Genomic DNA, 27,396 nt, shown 5'->3' on the forward strand with positions numbered 1-27,396 from the left:
TTAGAAACTTATGTTTTGATGATTTCCTGTTACTGAAACCATGGGAACAGGATGGGTAAAATAAAGCATGGACAATTGAGGCTTTTTAAAGCTGGTTCCCCCCACCATCCTTCCCTTTCTTCCTTTCCTTCCCTTCTGTTCATCCATCCATCCATAAATGTGTTGTGAACACCTCTTATGCACCAGGTCACGCTCTGTGTAATAGGGTACAGCAGAGGACAGAGCAGACAGCAATACCTGCCCTTATAGAGTTTACATTTTAATGAATTCAAATTATGTCTGTATTTCCTTTTTTTTTTTTTTTTTTAATGAGATGGAGTCTCACTCTGTCACTCAGGCTGGAGTGCAGTGGCAGGATCTTGGTTCAGTGCAACCTCCACCTCCCGGGTTTAAATGGTTCTCGTGCCTCAGCCTCCCAAGTGGCTGGGATTACAGGAATGTGCCACCACACTAAGCTAATTTTGTATTTTTAGCAGAGATGGGGTTTCACCATGTTGGTCAGGATGATCTTGATCTCTTGACCTCATGATCCACCCACGTCGGTCTCCGGAATTGTTGGGATTACAGGCATGAGCCACAGTGCCTGGCCTTAATTTAAGACCTTTTATTTGTAAGTCTTATTTAAAGTGCAGTTGAATAGTTTTAAAATTAAACTTTCATGAAATCTGAATTGGCCATCATTACGTAGAGTAAAAACTGTTACATCCTTGTCATAAAGTCAATTCTAGATGAATGTAATAGGTAAACGTAAAGAAAATAAGAATAAAATAATACATAGATTTTTTTGCTTATAGGATAAGAAAATTTTAAATCACATATTAAGTAGAACTATAACCAAGAGCAGAGAATGATCTATTTTATTAAAAACATTGAATTTAATGTTAAAAATAGAAATCAAATTAAAAGAAACATATGCTTATAACTATTTTAAAAAGTGCTAATCTTCTTAATATATTATTAAATGACAAACATTCAACTTGGTTAAAAACACAGAAAAATAAATTAAATCTAAAAATACAATATATTTGCTTATCGAGTTGTCAGTTTAAATTAAGTGAAATATCATAGTTCTAGGAATTCTGCATTGAAGAGGTAGCCATCTTCCTCTCCTCAATAAGATATAAATAAGAACATCCTTTTTAGCCAACCATTTGGTAACAAAGCCATAAAAATATTTACAACTATTGACTTTTTCCAGGGATCTGTCCTGAGAGGCAAAAATTTATAGATAAGATATCCACTCTACTATCTCTAATGATGAATATTTAAGAACAATGCAGCAGTTCAAAAACAGGTGATGAAGAGATAAATTGTGGTATAATTATATGATCATTATATAAGCATGGAAAATCATATATTTGAATGATAACAATTTAGAATAATGTCCAGAACTTATTAATGAATTAGAAAAAATGGCCATATCATAGTGATTATAACTTTTAATGTATATATAGATATGTAACATGATATTCATATAGTAAGATTATAGATTATTTCACTTTTTATTTTTCTGTATTCTCTAAATGTTATATAATGTATATATATTTCAACATGAAAAGAAATAAACATTTTCTTTTCCCACATAACACTAAATAATAGATCAATTGATCTTTCCTCATACCTTTCAAAGCATAATCTTCTGAGTTTTCTTTAAAGGAAAGAAAAATTTTATAAATGATATCTTGGACATTAGAGAAATGAATTTGATATTTTGGGACAAAAGTCTTGATCCTAGTTTTGATAATTTGATTCTCTGTATCAACTGAATTGCTTAAGGTGATTGTTTTTATTTAGTAAGCTTGTATAGCTATAGACCACACAAGTTAAAGCCTATGGAATTTGGTTTCTAAACCACCTTCATATTGGATTCCAGAGAATGCCAAGGAATTTCATAAATCATGATACTTGCTAATACTCATCTCATACCCGAAAAGCTTCCAAACATTATATCATATGAAAGATTGTTCTCTGTTCAAGCAAAATAAATCCTAAGATTTGCAATGCTGCTGTTTGACTCAGGAAAATGGCAGTGGAGAATCCAAGAGCTAGTTCCATGCCAGGCAGCCAAAATCTTCCATGCCCATAGGAGGTGGGAACCAGAACAGAAATGCTGTGGGTTGTATTTAACGGCAGAAAACAACCCTCTGTTTTGGAAGGAGCTGCAGATGGAGTCTTTTCTCCATTTGCAGAATAATTGCCTTAAATTCTATGTTGGTCTAAGGAAATCAACAGGTGAGAGTGTTGTTTCACATAATTCTACAGTCTTGGCTATCTTTTTTTCAATTGAATTTTTTTTTTTTTTTTTTGAGATGGAGTAGCTCTGTCACCCAGGCTGGAGTGCAGTGGTGCAATCTTGGCTTATTGCAATCTCTGCCTCCCGGGTTCAAGCAATTCTCCTGACTCAGCCTCCCAAGTAGTTGGGACTACAGGAGCACGCCACCATGCCCAAATAAGTTTTTTATTTTTAGTAGAGACAGAGTTTCTCCATGTTGGCCAGGCTGGTCTCCAACTCCTGACCTCAGGTAATCCACCAGCCTCAGACTCCCAAAATGCTGGGCTTGCAGGCATGAGCTACCATGCCTGGCCTCAACTGAATTTTTAAAAATCCAAATAGTACTTTTATGCAGTTATAAAAATGAAATAGTACTCTTAGGACAAGAAATATCTCTGCACTATCAGTATTTAATCTCTAGAAGTAAGCATCTTTAATACTTCTAGGACATTTTTAGTTATTATTTATCTCCATATTCCTCAGTAACATATGTATTCTATTATTTCTTGATTTTTCAGTTTTAACTATTATCCACCTGGCTTCCTACTCACATGATATCCACGCACATACATTTATTCTGTCTCCATGACACCAATGGAATTATGAGAGTTTAAAATATGTTTATAACCAGTTTGTAAATTATTGTAAGTAAATGACAATATGTAAATGTTATTCATAGCTGAGACATAATGTATTTATTTCATTATAACTTTTTTCTTTTTATTCCTTATAAGTAATAATTGCCTCATTTTTATTTTTTAAATTTAGCTTTCTAATGTCTATACAAATTCATCTCAAACTCCCCATCATAGCTAACATTTCCTAAGATTTAATAACACATCAAGTATTTTTAATAAATTGTATTTCTTTTTTAAAAAGAATGTGCTGTATCAGTCAGTCACTGTCCTCCCAAATGTGAACAACAATCTGATTTCTCCCAGTATAAATTAGCTTTGCCTGTTTCTCAAAAATAGGATCTAAATGAAATTATACATATGCATTCTTTTGACCTTTCTTCTTTGACTCAGCACTATGTCAATGAGATTCATCTTTGTTTTGGCGTATAGCACTAGTTCATTCTCTCTTGTTGCTTTAGAGTTCTGGTAGGCAAAAAAAAAAAAAAAAAAAAAAAAAATCGCTCCTTCAAATATGTCCATGCCCTACCCTAATTCCTGGAACACATGAATATGTGTGCAGTAGAGACATTGGCAAAAGGGATTTTGCAGATGTGATTATAGTTACAGAACTCAAAATAGGAAGATTATCCTGATGGATACACTGTAATTGTAAGAGACTTTAAAGCAGATGATTTTCTCTGGCTGTGGGCAAGGAAGATTCAGCCTGGGGGAAGTTAGAGATTTGGAAGATGACAGGTACTCAATGAGTCATTTGTTGTTCTCATATATAGAGGCCTATGTGCAAGAACTGGAGAGAGGCTTCTATGATCTAAGGGCAGCCCCTAGCTGATCACCAGCAAAGGAAAGAAAGTCTTAGTCCTACACCCTCCAGAAACTTGATTCTGTCAAGCATCTGAATGAGCTTGGAAGAAGATACTTCCAAGAGTCTCCCAAAAAGATCCCAGCCAGTTAATACTTTCATTTCACTTTTGTTAAGTCCTGAATCCCTCAAACCAATGAAGTTGATGTGGACTTCTGACCTACAGACATTGTGAGATAGTAACTTGGAATTGTTTGAAGAACCTAGATTTGTGGAAATTTGTATGGCAGCAATAGAAAACTAATAGAAGACTGTTCCATTATGTTACTATGACACAACATTTTAAAAATATCTATTTTACTATTGATGGATTTGGATTGCTTCCAATTGAGACTTAATATGATTAATGACGCTAAGAACGTTCTTATATGTGTCTTTTGGCAGATGTATGTACCTATTTCCCTTGGTAGATAATTAGAAGTAGAATTGGTAGGTTGTATTATATGCATATTTCAGCATTAGTAGATATTGCTAATCAAAGTGGCAGCAGTAATAGGTACTTCTACTCATGGTCTATGAGAGTCCCAATTGTTCCATTGTCCTTGCCAACACTTGGTGGAAGATTTATGGTGCTAAAGAAGAAATAATAATGTTTGTAAATGTTTGTTGCTACTTCATGGTGTTTTGATTTGCAGTTCTCTGATGATGAATGATGTTGAGCATATTCTCATATACTTACTGGATGCTTGGAGGTATTCTTTGAGAAGTACCTGCTCAACACTGTGTCAACCATTCAAGCAGTCAATAAGCAACACCATAGCTGCTTGATTGGCTCACCATATTTCTATAAAACTGGTTAGTAAGGAAAGAGTGAGCTCAAATGGATTTATACAGCACAGGAAGCATCATAACCTTCTGTTTACATCTCACGTCCACAAAGTTCCCTCTCCCCACACATCCTATAGGGAATGCAGAGGTGGCCTGGGTAGATGCTACATCTGCGGCATAGGTCTATGCCTCAGCTAAGAGCACGGCCCTGAGGAGCTTCCCAGTCATTTAAGGGGCTGCTGATAAACCTGCCCTTTCTTTATATCTGAGAAAGAGTTAATAAACATATGCAAGTAAATGTTCTGGTATGTAAACAAGTTTTCTTCGAGAAGAGGAGGGAGACTTCAGTATCATGGAAGGTAAATAAATTTTCTCTGTGACCCAAAAACCATCTCTAGCTTCCAAGCCTGTTTGCCACAGAAATACTCTTGAAAAGATATATATTATATGATTACATAAATATATATGTACATACATATATTATAGTTCTATGTACATACATGCACATACATACATGTATTATGTAAATATCAAACTATACATATATAGTTTTATAATATGAAATATTATTACTGTATTGCTTTTGCTATATAGCATAATTTTTATTTTGTCTTCTTTTTCTTATACAGTTCAAAATATTGTCTAATTTCCATTGTAATTTTTTTCTTTTACCCATGGGCTGTTTAAAATTGTATTATTATTATGCAAAAATTTGGAGATTTTCTCATTTTGTTTTGTAATTTATCTATTATTTAATTTTACTGTGGTCAGAGAACATAGTTTGAATGAAGCTTAATGCTTTGAATTTGGCTAAGACTTGCTGTAAAACATTTTGGGAAATGTCTCATGGGCATTTAAACAAATGTGTATTCTTCAGTGATTTGTTATACTGTTCTGTATACACAAATTAGGTTAAGTTGTTTACTTTTCTTTAAACTTCCATATTCTTATGTTTTTTTTCTGCTTATTCTATCAGTACCTAAAGAGGTAAGTTAAAAATATCTCAGTCTATTTCTCCTTTCAGCTCTGTCAAATTTTGCTTTATGTATTTGACTATATTATTAGGTAAATAGAAATTTAAAGTTGCTATCCTTACAGTGAATTGACCCTTTTATTAAATATCCCTCTTTATCTCCAGAAGTGTTTCTTTACTTAATGTCTACTTTGTCTGATATTAGTATAGTTATACCAGCTTCCTCTTAGGTAATGATTGTATAGCTTACCTTTTTCCAACTACTTTCAATTTTGGGGTCATGTAATATTTAAGGTGTATTTTTCATAAGCAGTATATAGTTGAAGCTTATATTTTTATGCATTCTAAAAGTTTTTTCCCATGATTACGTATTTAGTCCACTCACATTTTGTGTGCTTACTGATATATTTGCTTCTATAGCTTCTCTCTTGCTATTTTTCTTCTTGTTGTCTCATCTGTTATTTGTTCCCTTTCTTTGTTTATCTTCCTTTGAAATAATATTTTTATGATTAGTTTTCATCAATTAGTTCTTTAGTTATACATCCTTTTATATTTATTTATTTAAGTATTTTGTTTTTTAGTAATTATCTTGAAGGATACAATATTCATTCTTAACTTACTACATTCTATCTTCAAATAGCATATTTTCCACTTCTTTGCAATGCAAGAACTTTGTAACACTTCTCTTTTCTGGTCTTCTTCATTCCTTCCTGCTTTTTGTTTCTTTGCTCCTATATAATATTGTTTTCTTTGGCGTTAAGAACTGCCTTTAGTATTCCATTTGTACCATTCTACTAGAAACAAATTTTTCCATTTTTATTTGTCTGAAATCATGTTTTTCCTTCAGTTTTGAATAATTCTACACTGAGTATAGAATGCTGGGTTGATAATTATTTTCTTGTACTAGCTTTAAAATATTATCCTATTGTCTTCCAGCTTTATGATCATTGTTGAAATGTCAGTCATAAATATTCATGTTGCCTCTTTGGAAATGATGTTTCTATTTCTTTCTGGCTGCTTTTAAAATTCACCCTCTATCTTTCTCTAATTTTTACATATTTTTTTCTTCATTGCAATTTTGCCAGAAAATGTCCAACTGTATTTCCCTGGTATTTAACCTGTCTGAGGTTTTTAGGTCTTTTTATTCATGGCTTCATGTTTTTCTATCACTTTTGGAACATTCTCAGTTAAAACCTCTTCAGAATTGCATCTTCTCTTTCATTTTATTATTCTATAGGGCTCTACTTATAGGTATTTTTGGTATGTTCTTTGTGTCTTGTATGTCTTTTAATTCCTTTTACCTGTTTTTATTTTTTAAAAAAATAATGCTTTAATCATCATATTTCAGAATGAGGTACTATATACCTGTTGGCACAGAGCTGGGATTTGTCAACAAAATGCTCAGATTCTAGGGTGATTAAGTGGGGATCCAGCCATTTTACTGAGATACTTCCAGAAGTCAGTATCTTTTCTCTTAGACTGACCAATTTCCTTAATAGTAACTGAACAGTTTCTTGCTCTGGTGTATGATTTGGGGTTTCAGAATTCTGATATTAGAGAGGAAGAAGAGTTTACTCATCTCATCTTTTAGTATGTAGACTTTCATTTAACCCTCCTGTTTTCAGTAGTGTTAACTTGAAATAAAGATTACATAGAGATTCATCTCTAAGCAAAGGTCTTATTTGTAAACAAAAAATTGCAATTCAGGATACATAGACCAGCGTAGCCACAAGTTGTGTCTGAAGAACAAAAGGAAAGTCTGGGGTTTTATCGGGAAAAAGAACAAAGTTATGTAAGCTGTTTTGAAGGAAGTTTTATTGGTTCTGGCAGTGCCTTAAGGGAGCTGGTGAGTTCTGATTGATGAGTGTCAGCAGTTACCAAGTAAGACTTAAAGTTACAGATAGGTCTTTGTGCTTTTGCTGTTGAATTACATAAACAGTTTCTGGAGCAGACATGCATGATCTGGGTGCCTTTCTCCATGGCCTCTGAATTCATTTTAGTTGGGTATAACGTAAAGGACTGTATTTTGTAAAATTAATTTTCACAGTAAGTTCCTCAACCCAAACTGGTGTCTGTCTGGTTAGACATCTCCAGAGAGAACTTTCCAGTCTTTGATCAATGCATAGCAAGGGTAGACTCCCAGACCTAGATAGTTAGTTATACTTCTTAAACAAATTTCCTACCAAGCTTTGTGTCTTCCTCGTTCTTTTGATGTTTGCTTGACACTTTCAGGAGCATTTGTTGGGTGCTAACCTGCAGGCTTACATTTCAGCCTTATCCATTCTGCTTAATCACATGTCCTTTTGTCTACTGACTTTTCAGTTTTCAAAATTACCTCTCAACTCACTTCTCCTTGTTCTTGAGAGTTCATAGATTAAAATCTTCTCTTTAAAACCATTTAAGTGGTGTTTAGAGAAGAAACTGGAATAAATAATGTGATCCATTGATCATTTTAAATTATAGGTACCAAAGAGGCCAACTTCTCTATTTTATTGTTGTTGCTGATTTATTATTGTATCTTGTTATTTTGCATTTTTTGGTGATGATGGAGGTAATCAGAGCAAATCAGGATTTACTGTGACTATACCAATAATATATTCTTACTCTAATTTTAGGTGAGTGTACAAGTTCATGGTAGTTAAAACATTACTTATTGAATATAGAGCAAAATAGAATCCTATATTGTCCTTTAATTCTAAAATGTGAAGGAAAAGTAAAAATGTGAGAATATTGCCATTCTAAAACCATACTTACATATACTTGCCATAATATTTGCAGGTCAAATATTACTTTGATTCTATGGCCTCAAATTATTGTTTACTGTATGTTAGGCACTTTGTATTAACTATACACTACAGTATATAAGGAAGACAGGTATTATGATCCTTTTTAAATAGATGAATAAACTGAGAATCAGAGTTGAGTCAACATCTTGTTCAGAATTGTATAGCTAATTACTGCTAAGCCTGAGAGTCCAAACTTAAGCATATTTCATAGTATTATCAAAGCAATGATTTTTTTCTTCCTGAAAAATGTTTTCTTCCTTATCTGACATTTACCCAAAAAAGTCTTTAGTGATCTGCAATTTAGAATGAGCTGCTCCAAGATATGGAAAAACACAAACTGTATTATTCTTGGCCAGTGTTACTTTCATTAGAATTAGGACACAGTTTTGCAATAGACTTACACACATATTTTAACTGCCTTTCCATTATTGCACGTATGCAGTTTACGTCTAGGAAACTTTACATTTAAATAATAAGAAGAAAAGAAATAATTGGAAGCTGGAATTAATTACAAGTAAAACATTTTCTTCTAACAGAGAGAAGGAGAAAAGGATCATAAGGTGCGTTTGGCAATTGGAAATGGTATACGGAGTGATGTATGGAGAGAATTTTTAGACAGATTTGGAAATATAAAGATGTGTGAACTTTATGGAGCTACTGAAGCAAGCATATCTTTCATGAATCACACTGGGAAAATTGGAGCAGTTGGGAGAACAAATTTCTTTTACAAAGTAAGTACAGCATTTTCCTTATGAAAGAAATACATTGAGGTCTGCTAGCTCTCTTCTAGATACTGTGCCTATAAATTGTGGTAAATATTATCACCTATTTTTAAGTTGAGAATTTCTAGAAATAGAGTAGTGGGCTGTAGGTGAGAGATGGTGCTCTAGGTTATGCTAACCTCAGTTATCTTCTATGTTTTCTCTCTCATGTCACCATAATGATGCCTTTTTTTGTTCAGTTTCCAAATTTAATGATATAATGTAAAAATAGGAAGCATAGGCCCTGATATATATTAATTTGACTCTTTCCATTTTCCTGAAGTATTTTTATTTCACTATTTCTACTTATCTTCCATCATTGATACCACTCAACAATTCTATACAGGATTTTAATATTTTTTAAACTATATTAAGGTACCACTAAAATCTTAAAAGTAGCCAAATAAACTAATGTTTTAGGAGGAGAAGACTGGCAGCTGACTTCTCAGTAGCAACCACAAAAGACAAAAGACAGTGGACATTTACCTTAAACTAGTTCGGAAACAATAACTGTCAAACTGGAACTTAAGAATATTTTTTTAAGAATAAATGCAAAAGTAAACATAGCAGTCTTAACTTTTATAAAGCAAAACTGATATAGCTGCAAGAGAAAATAAATCTTCAATCATCTTCTATAATAATAAACAAACTACTAATCAACATTATAAAAGACCCTGCATCTCACAACTGCAGTATATCTACTTTATTCAAGCAATTTTGCAACATTTACAAAAGTTACTGGGCCAGTTAGCTAATTCCAACAAATTCCAAAGGATTGAATATATTAAATTATGTTCTCTGAAAACAGTTTAATTGTTGGTAGAAATAATTTTTTAAAAAGGGAACTAGATAATCTCTTATATATTTAAAAATAAGACATTTCTAAATTTCCATTCATCAAAGAAATAAATATTATTAGATATTAGAAGATACTATGAGCTAAATCATAATGAAAATGTTATATTAAAAAACATATATATTTAGCCAAGAACAGCTGAAAATTGGATGGAGCTAAGTCACCATGTCTGTAAGTTAATTTTTAAAAAGACAACTAAGATAAAGTCAAAGGAAATAAAGGAAACAATAAAGAGCAGAAATGACAAAGAAAAAATATTTGGTGAGGAATATAAAAATAAATAGAAATATAATTTTTTAAAAAGTAAAGAAATTGATTCTGATTGATAGAAGGCACAAATAATGTCAGGAATGGAAAGGGAACATTGCTGCTGATATTTTAGACTTAAGACAGTAAAAAAGGATATGTTGAGTAAGCTCTTATCAATAAATTTGAAATTATTAGATGAATTGGATGAATTTCTAGAAATGTACAACTTACTGGTATTGACTCAAGAATTATTTTATCACACTAAATGAAATAAATTAATACTCCAACATCTTCCCTTAGTTTCAGATAGCTTTCCTGCTCACGATAATAAATATTCAAAGAGCAAATAATTTCTCTCTTACAAACTCTTCCAGACAATGCAGAAGGAGAAAAAACTTCCCAACTCACTTTTGACTCCTAAACCTGACATAAACACGGCAAGAACAAAAGTACTCCATACAGTCATACATGTATGAGGAAAGTCTTTGGTCGATAATCTCTCTCCTCAGGTGTGTTTCCTCAGTGGCCTCACCTGTTCCCTGAAAGTAGCAATAGCCTATAGCATTGCTGTTGAAGTTTCCAAAGCACCCTACTCAAGCTATATTTAGAACTGCCTTTGAGGAGATCTTTAAGAATCCCACAGTGAGAACTTTGGTGCGTTTGTATCACTTTCGTCCCTAACTGCTTTAGTTTTATAGGTAGTTTTCTGTATAATAAACTGCTATACCTCAAAGAACACCTGGAAGCAACAAAGTATTTACTTTTCTAATCCGTGGTGATTTTTTTCAGTATCTGGGAGTAATTGACAGATATGTGTTTTTCATGCCACAGCAGCTCACTTTTTCAGTCTAGTGGCCCATTCAAAGCTGGTATAAATCACAGTAAAGCTCTAAACCTAAAGAAGGTGCAAACTATTTTCATAATGCATTCTTTTGGGATTTTGAGAGTATAGTTGACATCTCAGATATGCACTTTCTTCTGAACAAAAGCATTTTGGGGAAAGTAAGTACTGATTTTACTGAGTTTTACCTTCCTTGCAGTTAATGTTCTCAATTCATTGCACTGGCTCCATTACAAATTTGGTATTGATATTGAGCCCCTATTGTGAAGCTGAATCATTCTAACATAACTAACCAATGAGAGTATGATAATTTGTATTTTATATTCCTGACTTTATTATAATTTTCTAATGCTTTAAATTTTGTCAACTGTAATAATATGAATCATGTAAAAAGTCATGATTGTCTTCAATTTATTTGGAAAACTGATTTTCAACTCGTTTTAGTTTTCTTTTTCAGTTTGAAAATGAAAAAAACAAAGTTGTGCCTGATACTGTATGACTTCTAGTTTGTTTTTTTATCATTTTATTCACATGTAGTTTTGTTAGATAGCAGGTAATTAGAAAAATTTGGTTCAATGATTGTCTCGTAATTAAGTGAGGAGATTTGATAAGTGTCTCTCAAAAATGCTAACCTAATGGAGGCTCATGGTTATTATCTCAGAGCGAGGCAGCCTCCAGAGATAGAATGTTACAAGTGAAGGAGAAAGATAAGGCAGCAACACAAAGTTCCTGCAACTCATTGTCTTTATGTGCTACGCTTAGTATTTTAATGCATAAAGATATTGTCCCACATATTCCCTCAAGGCAAACAATATAAAAACTGTAGTGACAACATATTTGAGAGACAAACTCAAGTAGAATGATGGACTGCCTTCTCTTTTTCTATAGTATTCTCACCTGGGGAAAATAACAAGGAAGAGACAAACATAAAATACATAGATAAAGTAAAGCTTGAAAAAAGGGAGAAAATAAATATAACTAAAAGGCAGCTGAAGAAATATGAATGCACATCAAAATAGTAAGTTCTCCAAAACAGCCAGGAAATGTTTAGGAAAACAATTTCTCATGGCTTGAAAAATTCCAATAATCTCTTTGAAGATAAGAGCTCAAAAGAGAGGAAGGATCAAGGAAAAACATAAATCAACAAAAGAACTAAAAGTAGGCACGCTCAGCTCAAAGGAAAAAATAGAAGAAAAATGTAACTATTACACAGATGATCATTACATAAAAGAACTTAAAATCAACAGGAATATAAACATTGTTAGGGAGAAAGATCAGTGGAATTAAGGAGTCCCCTAAACACAATAAAAAGAGCAAGCAAATGATAATTTAAAAATTAAGAAAAAGGATTTTGAAAACATAGACAAGGATCTGACGTGTCCTAATTGGTGTTCCTGCAGAAAAAAACAAATCAAAGGAAAAAAAAATAACTATTTCTACCCTAATAGAAGAAACTTTCCTTAAAGTAAAAACTTGAATCTTTAGCAAAAGAGTACACTATGTTTCTAGGGAAAATCTGGGACAGAATGATTATTAGAAAAATACATCCAGGTGAAAATATGAAACAAAAATTAAAGAACTATAAGAAGATGTTGAGGTAGGAAAAGCAAAGAATGCACAAAATGTAACCCAGGTGAAGATGGAAAACATGTCAGGCATCTCTCAAAACAAAACACTCAAGGCTAGAAAAAAAGGAAAGAATTGTCTTCACCTAAGAATTTTTGTTTTGGCTAAGTTGCTTCTCAAGTATCCAGTCAACAAAGAGGTTTTCTCAATGTTTTTAAGAAGTCAGAAACTATAATACCCTCATATTTATAGGAATGCAATATTTCTTTCTAAAATCCACTGAATGAAAAATTATGGCCAACTTGAGATAAACCATAACTTAGAAATGAAAGAATTATCTTCAGTTAAAATGTCTGATGATGAACATTTAATCAATTCACATATAGAAGATTGAACAACCCTGAATTGTTTATACATGGAATAAAACCTGACAATGAAAAATAATTACAGCACTACCAAAAATGGGAGTTGGGAGGGAGGAAAGGAAGAAGTGGTTATTCTCCTGTCGTATTGGCAAATCCATAGATACAATGGAATTTAAGATTTAAATACCCTCTAAACTTAAATTTAAAAATAATACATGAGATTAATAAAATGACTCTTTTCTTAATCATTTTCATAAGCTATTTTATTATCTTAAAAGTAGGCATCTTTTAGGGATGAGGAAAGTTAGAGAACTTTGAAATAAGAGTTCTAAGATCATGCTCCTTTCTGATATCAACTGCAATTTCAGGAGTCTCTAAGACCACTCTCAGGTTTGATAATTTGCCAAGAGGACTCACAAAACTCCACCTATTACATCTAAAGGATCTAGATTATAATCAGCCCAGAGATGACATACATAGAGCAGAATCCAGGAGAGTACCAAGAGTGAAGCTTCCAGTTATGATGTGTTGTGGAATCAGAACAGCATTGCTTTCCTGGAATTGTGTAATAATACGCATGACCTGATGTCAACTAGGGAGCTCACAGGAGTCTTTCTGTGGGTTTGGTTGTGTAATTCAGGTTGACTGCTTATATGGCTGGCCTCCATCTCCTCCCCTTTAGGAGATCAAGCTGGGTGATCCAAAGCCCCCGCCCTCCATCACATTTTTTTTTATGCCTCAGAGACCCCATTCTAAATCATATTGTTATCATCTAGTTGCCCAAGGGTCTTAGACAAAAAAAAAAATGCAATCCTATTAAGAACGACATTCCAAGGACTTTGAGATCACCTCCAAGAAGCCAGGGATGAAAGCTGGACCTCTTTTGGGGGCAAGGTTAAGTTCTTTACTACACAGGGACTGATACCTCACCTCTATTCCCTACTCTACAACTATTTGACTTCGTGACTTTGACAAGTTAATTTTCTCTTGGTTCAGACTTTCCTCATGTATTAATCAAGGAAATTAACTTTGTGTTCCTTTTCCAACTCATAAATTTACAAATCTGAATCTGCAAGAGCACGTAGGTATGGATAAAAATTCCCAGGGCCAATGCGTACAGTCACATAGGTGTGTGTGCTTTGCACAGTTCTGCTATGAATGGGACACCCTGCAGCTGTGCTCCAGACGTGTACACATATACACATACATAAATATATACATTTGGGGGATTTTAAGGTGTGGCATCTATTTTTTAAATTTATGTTATTATAATGCAGCCATTTTTGTAATATGAGGACCTCTTGATGGCAGGAAGGAGAACAGAAATACTTCTAACTGAGCATTGATCCTCTGCTCAGTGTACTTCTAGAGAATGTTGTGATATATTTAATTTTATTGAAATTATAAAATTATTCCATTTCTGACCATCAAGTCCCTTTTTCTGATGACAGACACACTGAACAGTAATTTGCTGTGGAATGAATCTCACCCACACACATGGTTGCTCAATTAATCTAAAATAACACTAAAGGTAACATCACAAGTCACTGGGCAAATTTTCCAAAAAAACAAAGCATGTTGAAACAGGAGAGAAAAGAGTGAGTAATGAACAGGGCTCTGTTCTTATTTGGCCAAGATGATAAAGGCAGTTCCGGAACTTCTGGACTCTTGCTTTCTACTAGCAATTAGGCAAGTGGCCAATATCCTGTTATCCCAATTACAGACAAAGACCAACAAGATGCAAGCTCGCATTTTAATAAACAGTCTTATATCTAGAATAACAATGTATTTGCTTTGTTGCCTCTTTCAGCAGCTCTAATCCTAAAATAGGATATTAATTTCTACCTCATAAGTTGTGTTGATGATTAAATTAAATAGAGCTCTTCAACACTTAGTACAGTGCCTAGTATATAGTTAGCACCCAATCAATATTAATTGCTCTCATTTATATTTTAATTCAAATAAGTCAACTCAAGTTACATACTTATTTTACTAATGCTAAGAACCAGAGATATTTGCATTTAATCTTTGATAATAAATAATACTGTTGCATCTATTTCCATCATCTTATCTTTTCCCACTTATTTGTTCTATATTTGTTCATTTCTCTTCTTCTGCTTTCCCCCAATTCATCCTTCCTGTTATAATTTTATTGTCACTTAATTTTATTATCTTCATGTTAGTTTACTATTTTTGAACTGAACTTATTTAATTGTTGAGTAGAACCTCAGTTTTCTTATAGAATGAAAATGAGGAGGGCTGGGTGAAGTGGCTTATTCCTGTAAGCCCAGATGAATGGGGGTGCTAAGGTCGTAGGATTGCTTGAGCCGGGGAGACAGAGGTTGCAGTGAGCTGAGATTTCATCACTGCACTGCACCTGGGTGACAGAGTGAGATTTTGTCTCAAAAAAAAAAAGAAGAAAGAAAAAAATAAGAGGAGGTTGGACTAAACCAGTCCACAGTTCTCCCCCAGGGTGAAAATTTAGTGGACAAATAAGCCTGCACGACATGGTCATATGGACATGATAGGAGCAGAGTAGATGAAAATATTTGGGGATGAGAGAAAATATCCAATTTTTGGTTCCTGATGCGATGGGAATTTTCTAACAAATCTGCCATCTCACACTATAGAGTGTAGATAAGTATCGAATGTTAGTTTAGGAGCATTAAGTGGATTATAAAACATTCTATTATAAAGACACATGCACACGTATGTTTATCATGGCATTGTTTACGATAGTAAAAACTTGAAACCAACCCAAATGCCCATCAAGGATAGACTGGTTAAAGAAAATGTGGCACATATACACCATGGAATACTATGCAGCCATAAAAAAGGATGAGTTCATGTCCTTTGCAGGGACATGGATGAAGCTAGAAACCATCATTCTCAGCAAACTGACACAAGAACAGAAAACCAAACACTGCATGTTCTCTCTCATAAGTGGGTATTGAACGATGAAAACACGGACACAGGGAGGGGAACATCACATATCAGGGCCTTTTGGGTGATGGGGAAGGCTAGGGGAAGGATAGCATTAGGAGAAATACCTAATGTCGGTGATGAGGGGATGGATGCAGCAAACCACCATGGCACATGTATACCTATGTAACAAACCTGCATGTTCTGCACATGTACCCCAGATTTTAAAGTATTAAAAAAAAAAGAAAGAGAAAGAAAAAAAAGAAAAGCTGAAAAAAAAAGTGAAAAGCTCAGGAGAAAAGGACAAAGTGACAGTCAAGTAACCATACTTTTTAGTCATTTGATGTGTTTTGGCTTTTTTTTTTTTAAGATACTGTGAGAAAAAGGCAAACACAATTTTTACATTAATATAGCTTACATTTTAGTTTTATTAAGACTTTTCATTTCAAGGGGTATTTTAGATAAATGACTGCAGAGAATGGTCCTTTTACCTGTAGCTATCAGAGCATATAATTGAATGCCTGGATTGTTTCAGTATCTTGATACCACTCATTCATGATTAAAATTAGTAGTGTTTTGCAAAGTAAAGTGTACCACAGAAGAAATGAAAGTGAACACCAGTAAATGACTGCCGTTTACTAATACTTTAGTTTTGATTTTAAATACTATTTAATTTGTCTTCAGTAAAAGTTGGTTGTTTTAATAAATCCATATTCCAATTATTTATTTCAATGAACATAAAGTCTACGAGAGTAGATGTCAATGCACAAGTAACTAAATGCTTTTTTTTGTTTGTTTGATTTTTTTCAGCTTCTTTTCACTTTTGACTTAATAAAGTTTGATTTTCAGAAAGATGAACCTATGAGAAATGAACAAGGGTGGTGTATTCATGTGAAAAAAGGTAAGACTAGTACTTGAAGACATCTCCTCAAGCAAAGTTTCCGATCTCCTACATACAAACATCCCTCAGTATCCTTGGGGGATTGGTTCCAGAACCCCGGGTAGACACCAAAATTCATGGATACTTGTTCCTTATATAAAATGATACAGTATTTGCATATGAGATGTGCACATCCTCCTGTATACTTTAAACAGATTGCTTATAACACCTAATACAATGTAAATGCTACATAAATAGTGTCATACTGTATTTTTTATTTAAATTATTTTTTACTGTTATATTATTATTTTATCTTTTTTCCCCAAATATTTTCTATCTAAGGTTGATTGAATCCACAGATGTGGAACCACTAATATGGAGAGCCCACTGTAGTTATTAGTGAATTTCAAAAGGAGATAATGACTGGGCCCACTGTGTAATTTAACATTGGAATTTTAATGTAGGTGGAAAAATTTTACTATTAGATGTTAAGAGCCCCAGATGGATCACTCAGATGGTAAATTATTAAAATTAAAAAGTGGTAACTGTTAACTATTTGGCTTATACTATTCTTAATCCACCACATCTAGTATGTAACAGTGACAAATATCTAATGTCCTATGTTGCCAAACTATAATATAGAAATTAGTGAATTAATTTATCATTCTAGATATAATGGAAAGTCAGGCCAACCTGGATTTAAACAAGGTCTCTGACACTTAGAAATGGTGTAACTTTGGACAGATTAGTCAACCTGTGTAAATCTTATTATCTTCATATGTAAAGTAGAAGCGATAATATTTATTAAGTGAGGTTATTGTGGACAATTAAATAAGATGATGTATATTCCTGGGGGACCTGGTATGTGGCTTGTTACTTTCCTCTCCTTAGCTTCTTCCTCTCACTCCCCTACTCTGCCAACGTAGAGTTTCTTACAATTTTAGGTTAGAAATTGTCATGAAAGCAAGTACCTCAATTAACTTGCTGCTGCATATAATAATAAATTAGAAAATGGAGTGGAGAGATGTGCACTTAGAATTGTTTAGATATCTGGTATGAATAAATCAGGCCAAAATTAATTTTTGTTGCCTTAAAATATGTTTAAACTACATTTCAGAGATGACTTCCTAAATCTTTACTTCAAATGTAAAGATGAATGTGGCAAACCTGTTTTAATTTTCTGGTAGCCGAGAGACTGAAAAAAAATAGAAGCTTTGTCTATTAAAACAACAAATCTCCCAAATCTCTGAATTTCAAGCCTACTGGAATTTATCAAATATGTTTTTCCACTTCTATTGTATAGACACTGTCCACGGGAAAGCAATTTCTGAGGAGAGTGCAAAGAATGTAAACACACTTTTCTACTCTTCCATTTCTTAAAATTACAATAATATCTGGTATTAAAACTTGAATCCCAGAACCGTGCTTATGCAGCTTCAGGGTTTCTTAAAAAGCTGGTTGACCCCAAATGTCTGTTTTTCTCTCTTGGAATTCCCATTATGAACTACTCAATATTTTTTTTCATTAAGTTCTGTGTCTTCACAATATAAATTATGCCTAGATAGAAAGATATGAATACACTGTGACTTATTAAAACATTTGCAACAATTAGTGTGTCAGAGAAGAACTGTCACCTGTGTCCTGAAAAGAAAAAAAGAATGTAAAGTTTAAAGGAGATACAAGAGTCTTGAAAAATTCTGAAATATAGGGAATGTAGAATGACATATCACAGAGGTAAGGCTTTGGAGTCAGAAGGACCTAGTTATAAAAAAATTAAAAAAAGAAAAACTCCAACTCCTGCATTTGACAGCCGTATAACATTGGCAAATTCCTTTTTTTAATACCTCAATTTTTTAACCTTAAAATGAAAATATTATCAGGGACTTTCTTACGGTTTTTTGATGAAGATTAAATGGGTTACACATGTAAAACACTCAGAATTGGGACTGTTACCCAGAAAGTGCTCAGTAGGTATAATAGTGGTGATGATGATAATGATGGTGATGATGATGATGGTGTTGGCAACGACAATGATGATAATGATAATGCTATGACACTCTGCTGGAGCAGAGAAGATTTGCTTTGGCCCATGACCTGTGTGTCCTTGAAAGCCAGGATGCCCAGGAGTAAGAGAAATCGGAGTTGAGTAAAGCCTGTTGGCAGGGTGCGGTGTCTCATGCCAGTAATCCCAACACTTTTGTAAGCTGAGATGGGAGGATGGCTTAAGCCCAAGAGTTCTAGTTCAGCCCAGGCAAATAGTGAGACTTTTCTCTACAAAAAGTTAAAAAATTAGCTGGGCCTGGTGGTGTGCACCTGTAGCCCAGCTACTTGGGAAGTTGGGGTGGGAGGATTGCTGGAGTCGGGGAAGTCAAGGCTGTGGTGGGGCATGATCATGCCACTGCACTCCAGCCTAGGTGACAGAGTGAGACCTATTTTTTTTTTTACAGAGCATTAAAAGGACAAAAATCACTCTGTATTATGAATTGCTGGACTCCAACTTCATCTGTCCACATAAACACTGCATCTGCTTACAGCAGGCTTAGCAAGTGGACACTAGCCTTGAAGACTTCTGGAGCAGTGATTGTTGCTGTGTTTGTCCTCTTGCCTCCTTTTAGAAATAGTTTTTACCTTGCAGATTGCTGAGAAAAATCTTAATTAATTTGAATAAATTTGATTGGAAAATTATTTCAGATAATGTATCTAAACATAACTGAAACTAATAAGTACCATGGACTAGGAGACCTTTTCAATGTCTCATCTCTTTCCCATCAAAGATTTCCAGAATCGCATCCCAGAGAAATAAACCATTTTATTATAATAATGACTTTACTGGATCAGAAATAGTATTATACAGAAACTTTGCCACACGGTCATAAAAACTTGAATTTGAGTTCTAGGTGCATTTATCTCTCTGAGCATGGCAACTTACTTTACCTCTCTGGGTCCTAGTTCCTTGCTAGTGAAATAGGGATTATATCAATTTCAAAGGATTTCTATGCAGAATAAGCAAGATGACATTTGCAAAGGGCTCATGGTAAGTGTGCAATAAATAAAATGCTATCATTATTTGATTAACACCATCATTACAGTTATTTATATAACAAATGTCAGAGTATCTGTGGTAACATCTACATAATCTAAAACAAAAACAGCCATTGGTCTGACCACCTGGGAAGTACAAGAAATGTAATGAGCCTTTTCTTTCCATTCAATTCCATTTTATTAGTTTTTCCAAAGTAATTTGTATTTGTGGTAATCTATGAAAGCATGTGCTAGATATAGGCGCCAAGGGTAAATGATGTCAAATATAGAAATAGGTTCAGAGGAAACTGAGATAAGCAGCATTGGTTGTGCTGGCCAGATACAATATAGATACATGCATGGTGTGTGTAACAATAGTTTTAATCAGAGGGCTGCAAAAATGTCGTTATTTCTTGCAGGGGAACCAGGACTTCTCATTTCTCGAGTGCATGCAAAAAATCCCTTCTTTGGCTATGCTGGGTCTTACAAGCACACAAAAGACAAATTGCTTTGTGATGTTTTCAAGAAGGGAGATGTTTACCTTAACACTGGAGACTTGATAGTCCAGGATCAGGACAATTTCCTTTATTTTTGGGACCGTACTGGAGACACTTTCAGGTATGAAATGTCATGGGATGCACAGCTTGTTCTGTAATTGTGAACTGTGCTTCTACAGAAACGTCAGAGACCACATATGCTTTAGCTTTCAGGGCAGACAGAGCCCTTTTATCTCCATGTCTCCTTATTAAAAAATTTATTGGCCATCTGTTTCTAGACTGAACCACCAGTTAAATTTTGATGTCAAATTTTATAATTATTTTAATGAATCAGTTTAGCCCAAATCAGTGAGCTTCTTTTTAAGGAAAGTAAAACTGGCAGACAGATGTAAAAGATAAATGGTAGGGTTAAAACAGAAAATCAGTTTGGTCAAATGTAGCCTAATTCTTGACCTAATGATGAAAATTTTGAAACAGCAAAAATCCCCTTTCTCACATTTCCTTTTTTAATTCCCTAAGATTATTTTAGGCCTATGAAATTATTTTGCTTTACTAGTCCAATGACTTGAATGAATGCTTGAATAAATAACTTCCTGCATCCTTGCCTTCTGGTACCATGTTATAAGCTCACTTTATATAAAACTATTTCAATTAAAGCAAAATATTCATCAAAAGCAGTAGAGAAGTCAAAGGGGTTGATACCTAGAAATTAAAGTGGGTCAGTATACTAAAAGACAACTAGAGCTTTACTTTCAATTCTTATTACCAGAGAAAAGGAATGTTTTGTACTTCATTGTTATTTCACAAAATTAGATTTTTATAATGATAATCCTTAAAAGTATTTTATGTTTATGTATATTACAAAACATATTATAGAAAGTAACTTATACAAATGAGATATAAAGTAATTTGAACGAAAAGACCAAAACTGATTTTGTTGAATTACTAACAAAGTCCTTCCTTAGAAACGCCTTTTATCTTGAAAACTACAATTATGTTGGTCAGTAGGTGCTTGCACACAGCCAAATGCAAGGCATTAAGACTGAAGTTGGTACCTAGTTTTTCAAATACCGGTGCACTAACTGGAATTTGAATTTTTCATTTAGATGGAAAGGAGAAAATGTTGCAACCACAGAGGTTGCTGATGTTATTGGAATGCTGGATTTCATACAGGAAGCAAACGTCTATGGTGTGGCTGTATCAGGTATAAATATATTTCATATTTTGGAAAGATTCTTAGAATAGAATTGCCACTATTCTTTAGTTTTGCAACAGTCTTACTAATTCAACATTTTAATTTTTGTGTATTAAGAAAAAGATTTTATTACTGTCTTGGCAGGTAATGCCTTTGACCGAGATAACAAAGTTCATGGGCACATCAGGGGGAAGGTACTAACTGAATTTTAATGCCTGTATTTTTAAGCAATGCTTGAAAACTCTGATCAATGGCTCACTGCTTGAAATTAGTTACAGCTTTTTATTAGTCTATTATTTTTCTTTTTATGACTAGTGTTTGTACATACCAGTAAACAAGAACATGTTCTACTTCAAGTGTTTAAAAATACTGACTTGTAGTTAAGATGGATCTTTTTAAAAATTATTTTTAAATTTGGACTTGTTATCTTTATAAATATGCATATGAGGATTGTCTCATGATGTTGAAAATATCACAGAAAAGTGACCAATTAGAAGTCATAAGACAGCCATTCTCCATTTTTCAGCGAATGCTTTTAGGTGCCGACGAGATCAGGGATGTGAGTGTTTGGATAGGAGAGCAGAAGAAGGGAATGTTAACTTCATAAATAGCCACTGAGTGTTGGAGAAAGGTTCCAGGACGTTCTGACCCCTGTAAAGAGCCACAGGTGGCATGATAAGCAGTAAATGATCTGTGGAATTAATTATGAAAATATGAATTTTTAGTTTCTTAAAAATATATACTTAATATTTTACATTAATGCTTAGGATGTATATTCCTGCTGGAATATAGTTGTCTTTAAATAAATGTTCTTTCTTAATATTTGTTTTAGTGATGGTAGTATGCAAATCCTTATAGTGTTTCCCGTTCCATGTATTTTATTTCTGTAGCATAGGCAATTAGAGATAGACTCTGGTCTTCCCTGTCCTTAAATGATTTCTGGGGAGTAAATCATATGTTCAGGGAAGGACACAGACTCCTTTATGCTACTGTTGTTTTATTATTACTGAAATAGATTTAATGTCTCCATGTGTGTCAATTAGCATATACAGAATTATCTGTAAAAGTTTATTTGGTACTTAAAAATGGACTCTATTTCAAACTTTTTTTCAGGTTATGAAGGAAGAGCAGGAATGGCTTCTATTATTTTAAAACCAAATGGATCTTTAGATTTGGAAAAACTTTATGAACAAGTTGTAACATCTCTACCAGCTTATGCATGTCCACGATTTTTAAGAATTCAGGTAATTTTAATGGTGGAGTTTACTATCAAATTTAAGGCCAGAAAACAAGGATGTAGTTTAATTGCAAAATAATATTGTGTCCTTTAGATAACATGCAGGTTATAATGAGAAGCAGTGTGTAGAGTTGATGCAGATTGCTGCCATGTTTGAAGCCTAATTATAAAGGGAGCATGATGAAATGCTAGGGCATGCCTGTCTTTGTCCTAATTATAGAATTGCTCTCTTCCTCTTCAGTCAGGGCTCAGAGCAAAATGATGGCCCCAGTGATGGTGGCAATCCAAAACCACATCTTACTCATATCTTGTGAAGACATTTGGTGCTATGTACCTAGAATTAGGTTCCATCAAGTAGACATCAAAGAGACTGCAAGATGTGTGCAGAACCTAAAGGCATCTGGCTTTAAGCAATCCTGCTTTTAATTTTTATTGCCGTTCTGTCCAAATTCCCCCTCACCTGCAACTTCCCCATGTGAGAAATTCTGAGTTTATTTATTTTGGGATGAGGACTTTCTCTTGTTAGGTTACTGGCATAAGGTACAGTAAAAAGAAAATGAATTTACTCAACTACTGGGTAACTTCACTTACTCATTTATTCAACCATTTATTTAATATTGTGCTTAAAATATAATTTTCCAAAATTAGTACTCATTATCTCTTAACATCCAACCACCCGTTTTTTTTCTGAATACATTTGTTGTTTCACTACTAGACCCCTAATGGAGCAACAGTCTGTGTCATATTCAGGTTTACAGTATTTACCAAGTAATCATTGTTGCCACGTCACTGCTTGTTCAATGGGACACATCCTCTGAATGATCATAATACGTGTTTCATTTGCCTTTTTAATTTTAAGTTTTTACATTGTCTCAGATTGTTTTAACAACAACCCTCTGAAACACTAAAGGTAAGTAAATATGAAACAGAAGTAATATATTTTTACTGAAATTTTATCGAGATAGTTGTAGATTGACATGCCGTTATATGAAATAATAAGAGACAGCTTGGATGTCCTTCACCTTGTTTCCCCCAAGGATGACATTTTGCAAATCTGTCAGAATCATGATGCTAATATAATCTACCCATCTTATTAAAACGTCTCCTGCTTTACTTGCAATCATTTGTGCGTATATTTTCTACACAGTTTTATCACCTGTGGAACGTCATGCATTCATGACCACAGTAAAGATAATGAACAGTTTCAACATCACAAGTTTCCCTCATGTTGTCTTTTTACAACCATTCCCAGCTCCCTCTTGTCCCTCTTCATCCTCACCCCACCCTACAAGTAATATATTTTGATGAGTGGAAAGTTGATAAGACAAATAATATTTTAAGAATTTTTTCCCAGGTCAACATAAAATTCACTTTCATTAAGTAGAAGAAATATATTAGCACAAGACTACTTTAGAAGATTAGATAAACCTTGCACAAATTTAGAAAGTATTTTAGGCTCTTCGAGATCGCACCACTGCACTCCAGCCTGGCGCCTGGCGAAAGAGCAAAGAGCAAGACAGTCTCAAAAAAAAAAACAAGAAAGTATTTTAGGCTCTTTAAACACCTGAAAAGAACATAAACCACACTGTTACATTTATTATAATATTTGCTATAGTTAGAAATAAAGCCTGACAGAAGTCAAATATTTGTTTAACAAATGACTTACAATAATAAATGATCTGATAAAAGGAATGCAAAAGTAAATGTTACTTCTAACAAAATGAGTCAAACAAGTATTGTATTACAAATCTATTTAGCACAAATTAAAAATAGAAGAACGCTTTTTGCCAATAATTCACAAAAATTTGAAATGTTATAATATTCAGTGTGGCTGGGATAAAACAAACTTGGTTCTTTCATTCTGCACATGGAAACACAAATTGTTATAACCTCTCTAGAAAACAATTTGGTAATATATGATCAGACTCTTAACAGTTTGCATATATTTTGACTTAGTCAAAATACATCTTAGGAAGTAATCGAAGATATGTAAAAGTTATATGTGCATATATTTCTCAAAGGAATATTTATAGGAGTAAAACTTTTGATATTCTCTAAAAGTTCAAGAATAAGGGCAAGGTTAATTAAAATATGATAATTAAATGAGATCTTATAAAACTATTTTCTAAGTTCTATTTTGAAGAAAATTACAGGACCAAGGAAAATATACTTGTATAATATTAAGCTTAAAAAATGTTAGAATACCAAATTGTAAAAATACAGTGAGCTTCTAATTTTTTAAAAAAGAATAAAAGGATATGTGTGCTTGCACAGCCATATCTAGCTGTGACGACAGTGTTGGATCAGGGGAGATGGAGGAGGGAAGGGATATCAGGAAAGGGAGCTCGAAGTTGACTTAAATAGCCCAGAAGCATGAATAAAAATGGCTAAGCTACTCATAGAATGTTGTATGGGTCTCTACATGTCATCTCATTTAAACAGACTGTTTATCCATGCCTGAGATTCTCACAATGAGATGCACTCTCGTCTCCATTAAGCACCTTGAAACAGAGATTCTTAAACCTTCTAGACTCATGGCATCTTTAATGTCTCATAGCACTCTTGACTCAAAACAAATACCTAAACATTTGTTTATTCATTAGTTAAGGAAAAAACAAATGAATAAGTATTTAGGTCTAACAAATTAGTAGCCACCTGAAAAATAATGCATATAAATTTAAAAAAGCTTTCATTTCATTTTTAAACAATCACAATCACTACTAAGGAGATGTAAGTTGGGCACTACACAGTTCTTCAGACCTTGGAATTAGATTGGACTGGATAGGAACAGCCTGATTTTATGTTCCATGATGATTTTTGGCTGCACTTGATTTTTATCCCAGCAACTACTGAAAACCCAAGTTTGCATAGATACGACATCATTGAAAGGAATGTATTACAAATTACTATTGAAACTGTGAACCTTGAGCTGGTAGTTTGTGAGTGGTGACTAATAGATGTCACTGAGTTTCTCTTGAAAACAAGATACCCTGTGAAGACCCTGGAAATTCACTGAGGTACCCCAAGTTTTAGAGCATTCAAGTAACCCCTCTGGGTACAATTAAGCCATGTTTTAGAGCATTCCATACCCCATCTGTTCTTATAGGACTCTGCTTTTTTGTGATAAATTTGTGTGTACTTGTAGTAGAAATTGCCGTCTTCTGTGGATAAACTCCTTAGCATCTTATAGCATTCTCTATACATAACATTATATTGGCATTGAATTGAAGAGATAACCTATGTGTTTTTGGCATAATTGCAATCAGTTTATTGATTATGTTCATAACTCATATATTGAATAAGTTAATATTTGAGTAACGTTTACAGGTAAATCAAACTAAATATTTTAATATTCTAAAACACATTTTTTATTTCTAATGTTAAATTATTAGTAGCAAATATAGAGATCACTAGATATAAAATTTTATAATTTAATATTACAGTCTATAGTTGAACTATATATTTATGTTTTGTAGTTATTAAATGATTCTACTCATCCTGGTAATTACTTTATAGGAAAAAATGGAAACAACAGGAACATTCAAACTATTGAAGTATCAGCTGGTGAAAGAAGGATTTAATCCACTGAAAGTTTCTGATCCCCTTTACTTCATGGATAACTTGAAAAAGTCCTATGTTTCATTGACCAGGGAAATTTATGATCAAATAATGTTAGGAGAGATAAAACTTTAAGATTTTGTATATATAGAACTTTCATATGCTTTCCTAGGAAGAGTGAGAGGAGAGTATATGATTCTTTACTAGGAAATAGGGACAGAGAGCTAACATTAATTATGCATGTTCTATATTTCCTTAATATGGGAGATAATTTTTTAATTGCATAAGAATTTTAATTTCTTTTAATCGATATAGACTTTAGTTTATTATTCTTTTTACCTATTTGGCGATTCAGTCTATAACTAAATATTAATATTAAAGATTTTAAATAATAGTGGCTAACGGTTTGGACAATCACTAAAAATGTATTTTCTAATAAGTAAATCTTCTAATTTTGATAAATGATTAAATTTTACTGAAATATTTTTATGTATCCTGTCCTATAACTCAATAACATAATTTTCATTAAAAATGTGTTTTCAGTTTTTCTTCTGGTTTTTTATTTTATTTTATTTTTTATTTTTTTATTGCATTTTAGGTTTGGGGGTACATGTGAATAACATGCAAGGTTGTTGCACAGGTGCATACGTGGCAGTGTGATTTGCTGCCTTCTTCCCCTTCACCTGTATGTGGCATTTCTCCCCATGCTATCTCTCCCGAACTCCCCACCCCCCGCTGTCCCCTGCACTCCCCCGCAACAGACCCCAGTGTGTAGTGCTCCCCTCCCTGTGTCCATGTGTTCCCATTGTTCAACACCTGTCTATGAGTGAGAACATGCGATGTTTGATTTTGTGTTCTTGTGTCAGTTTGCTGAGAATGATGGTTTCCAGGTTCATCCATGTCCCTACAAAGGACACGAACTCCTCCTTTTTAATGGCTGCATAATATTCCATGGTGTATATGTGCCACATTTTTCCTGTCCAGTCTATCATCGATGGGCATTTGGGTTGGTTCCAGGTCTTTGCTATTGTAAACTGTGCTGCAATGAACATTTGTGTGCATGTGTCCTTATAGTAGAACGATTTATAATCCTTTGGATATATACCCAGTAATGGGATTGCTGGGTCAAATGGAATTTCTATTTCTAGGTCC

The 27,396-nt window shown here is 33.6% G+C and overlaps 1 protein-coding gene across 1 annotated transcript in view; it reads left to right on the forward strand.

Moving 5' to 3' along the window:
* Positions 1 to 26,780, forward strand: part of SLC27A6 (solute carrier family 27 member 6) — a 61,141-nt gene extending 34,361 nt beyond the window's left edge. The window contains exons 5-10 of the mRNA XM_012447965.2: positions 8,833 to 9,027; positions 16,667 to 16,757; positions 20,177 to 20,375; positions 21,361 to 21,458; positions 22,563 to 22,693; positions 26,203 to 26,780. Of these exons, the coding sequence (XP_012303388.2) occupies positions 8,833 to 9,027; positions 16,667 to 16,757; positions 20,177 to 20,375; positions 21,361 to 21,458; positions 22,563 to 22,693; positions 26,203 to 26,379 (891 nt within the window). The 3' untranslated portion in view covers positions 26,380 to 26,780. The remainder of the gene's footprint in view (positions 1 to 8,832; positions 9,028 to 16,666; positions 16,758 to 20,176; positions 20,376 to 21,360; positions 21,459 to 22,562; positions 22,694 to 26,202) is intronic.
* Positions 26,781 to 27,396: the final 616 nt, after the last annotated feature.

Source organism: Aotus nancymaae, unplaced genomic scaffold (genome assembly GCF_030222135.1).
Source record: "Aotus nancymaae isolate 86718 unplaced genomic scaffold, 86718_ANA_hifiasm-v0.15.2.pri h1tg000064l_1, whole genome shotgun sequence".
Taxonomy (NCBI): Eukaryota; Metazoa; Chordata; class Mammalia; order Primates; family Aotidae; genus Aotus; species Aotus nancymaae.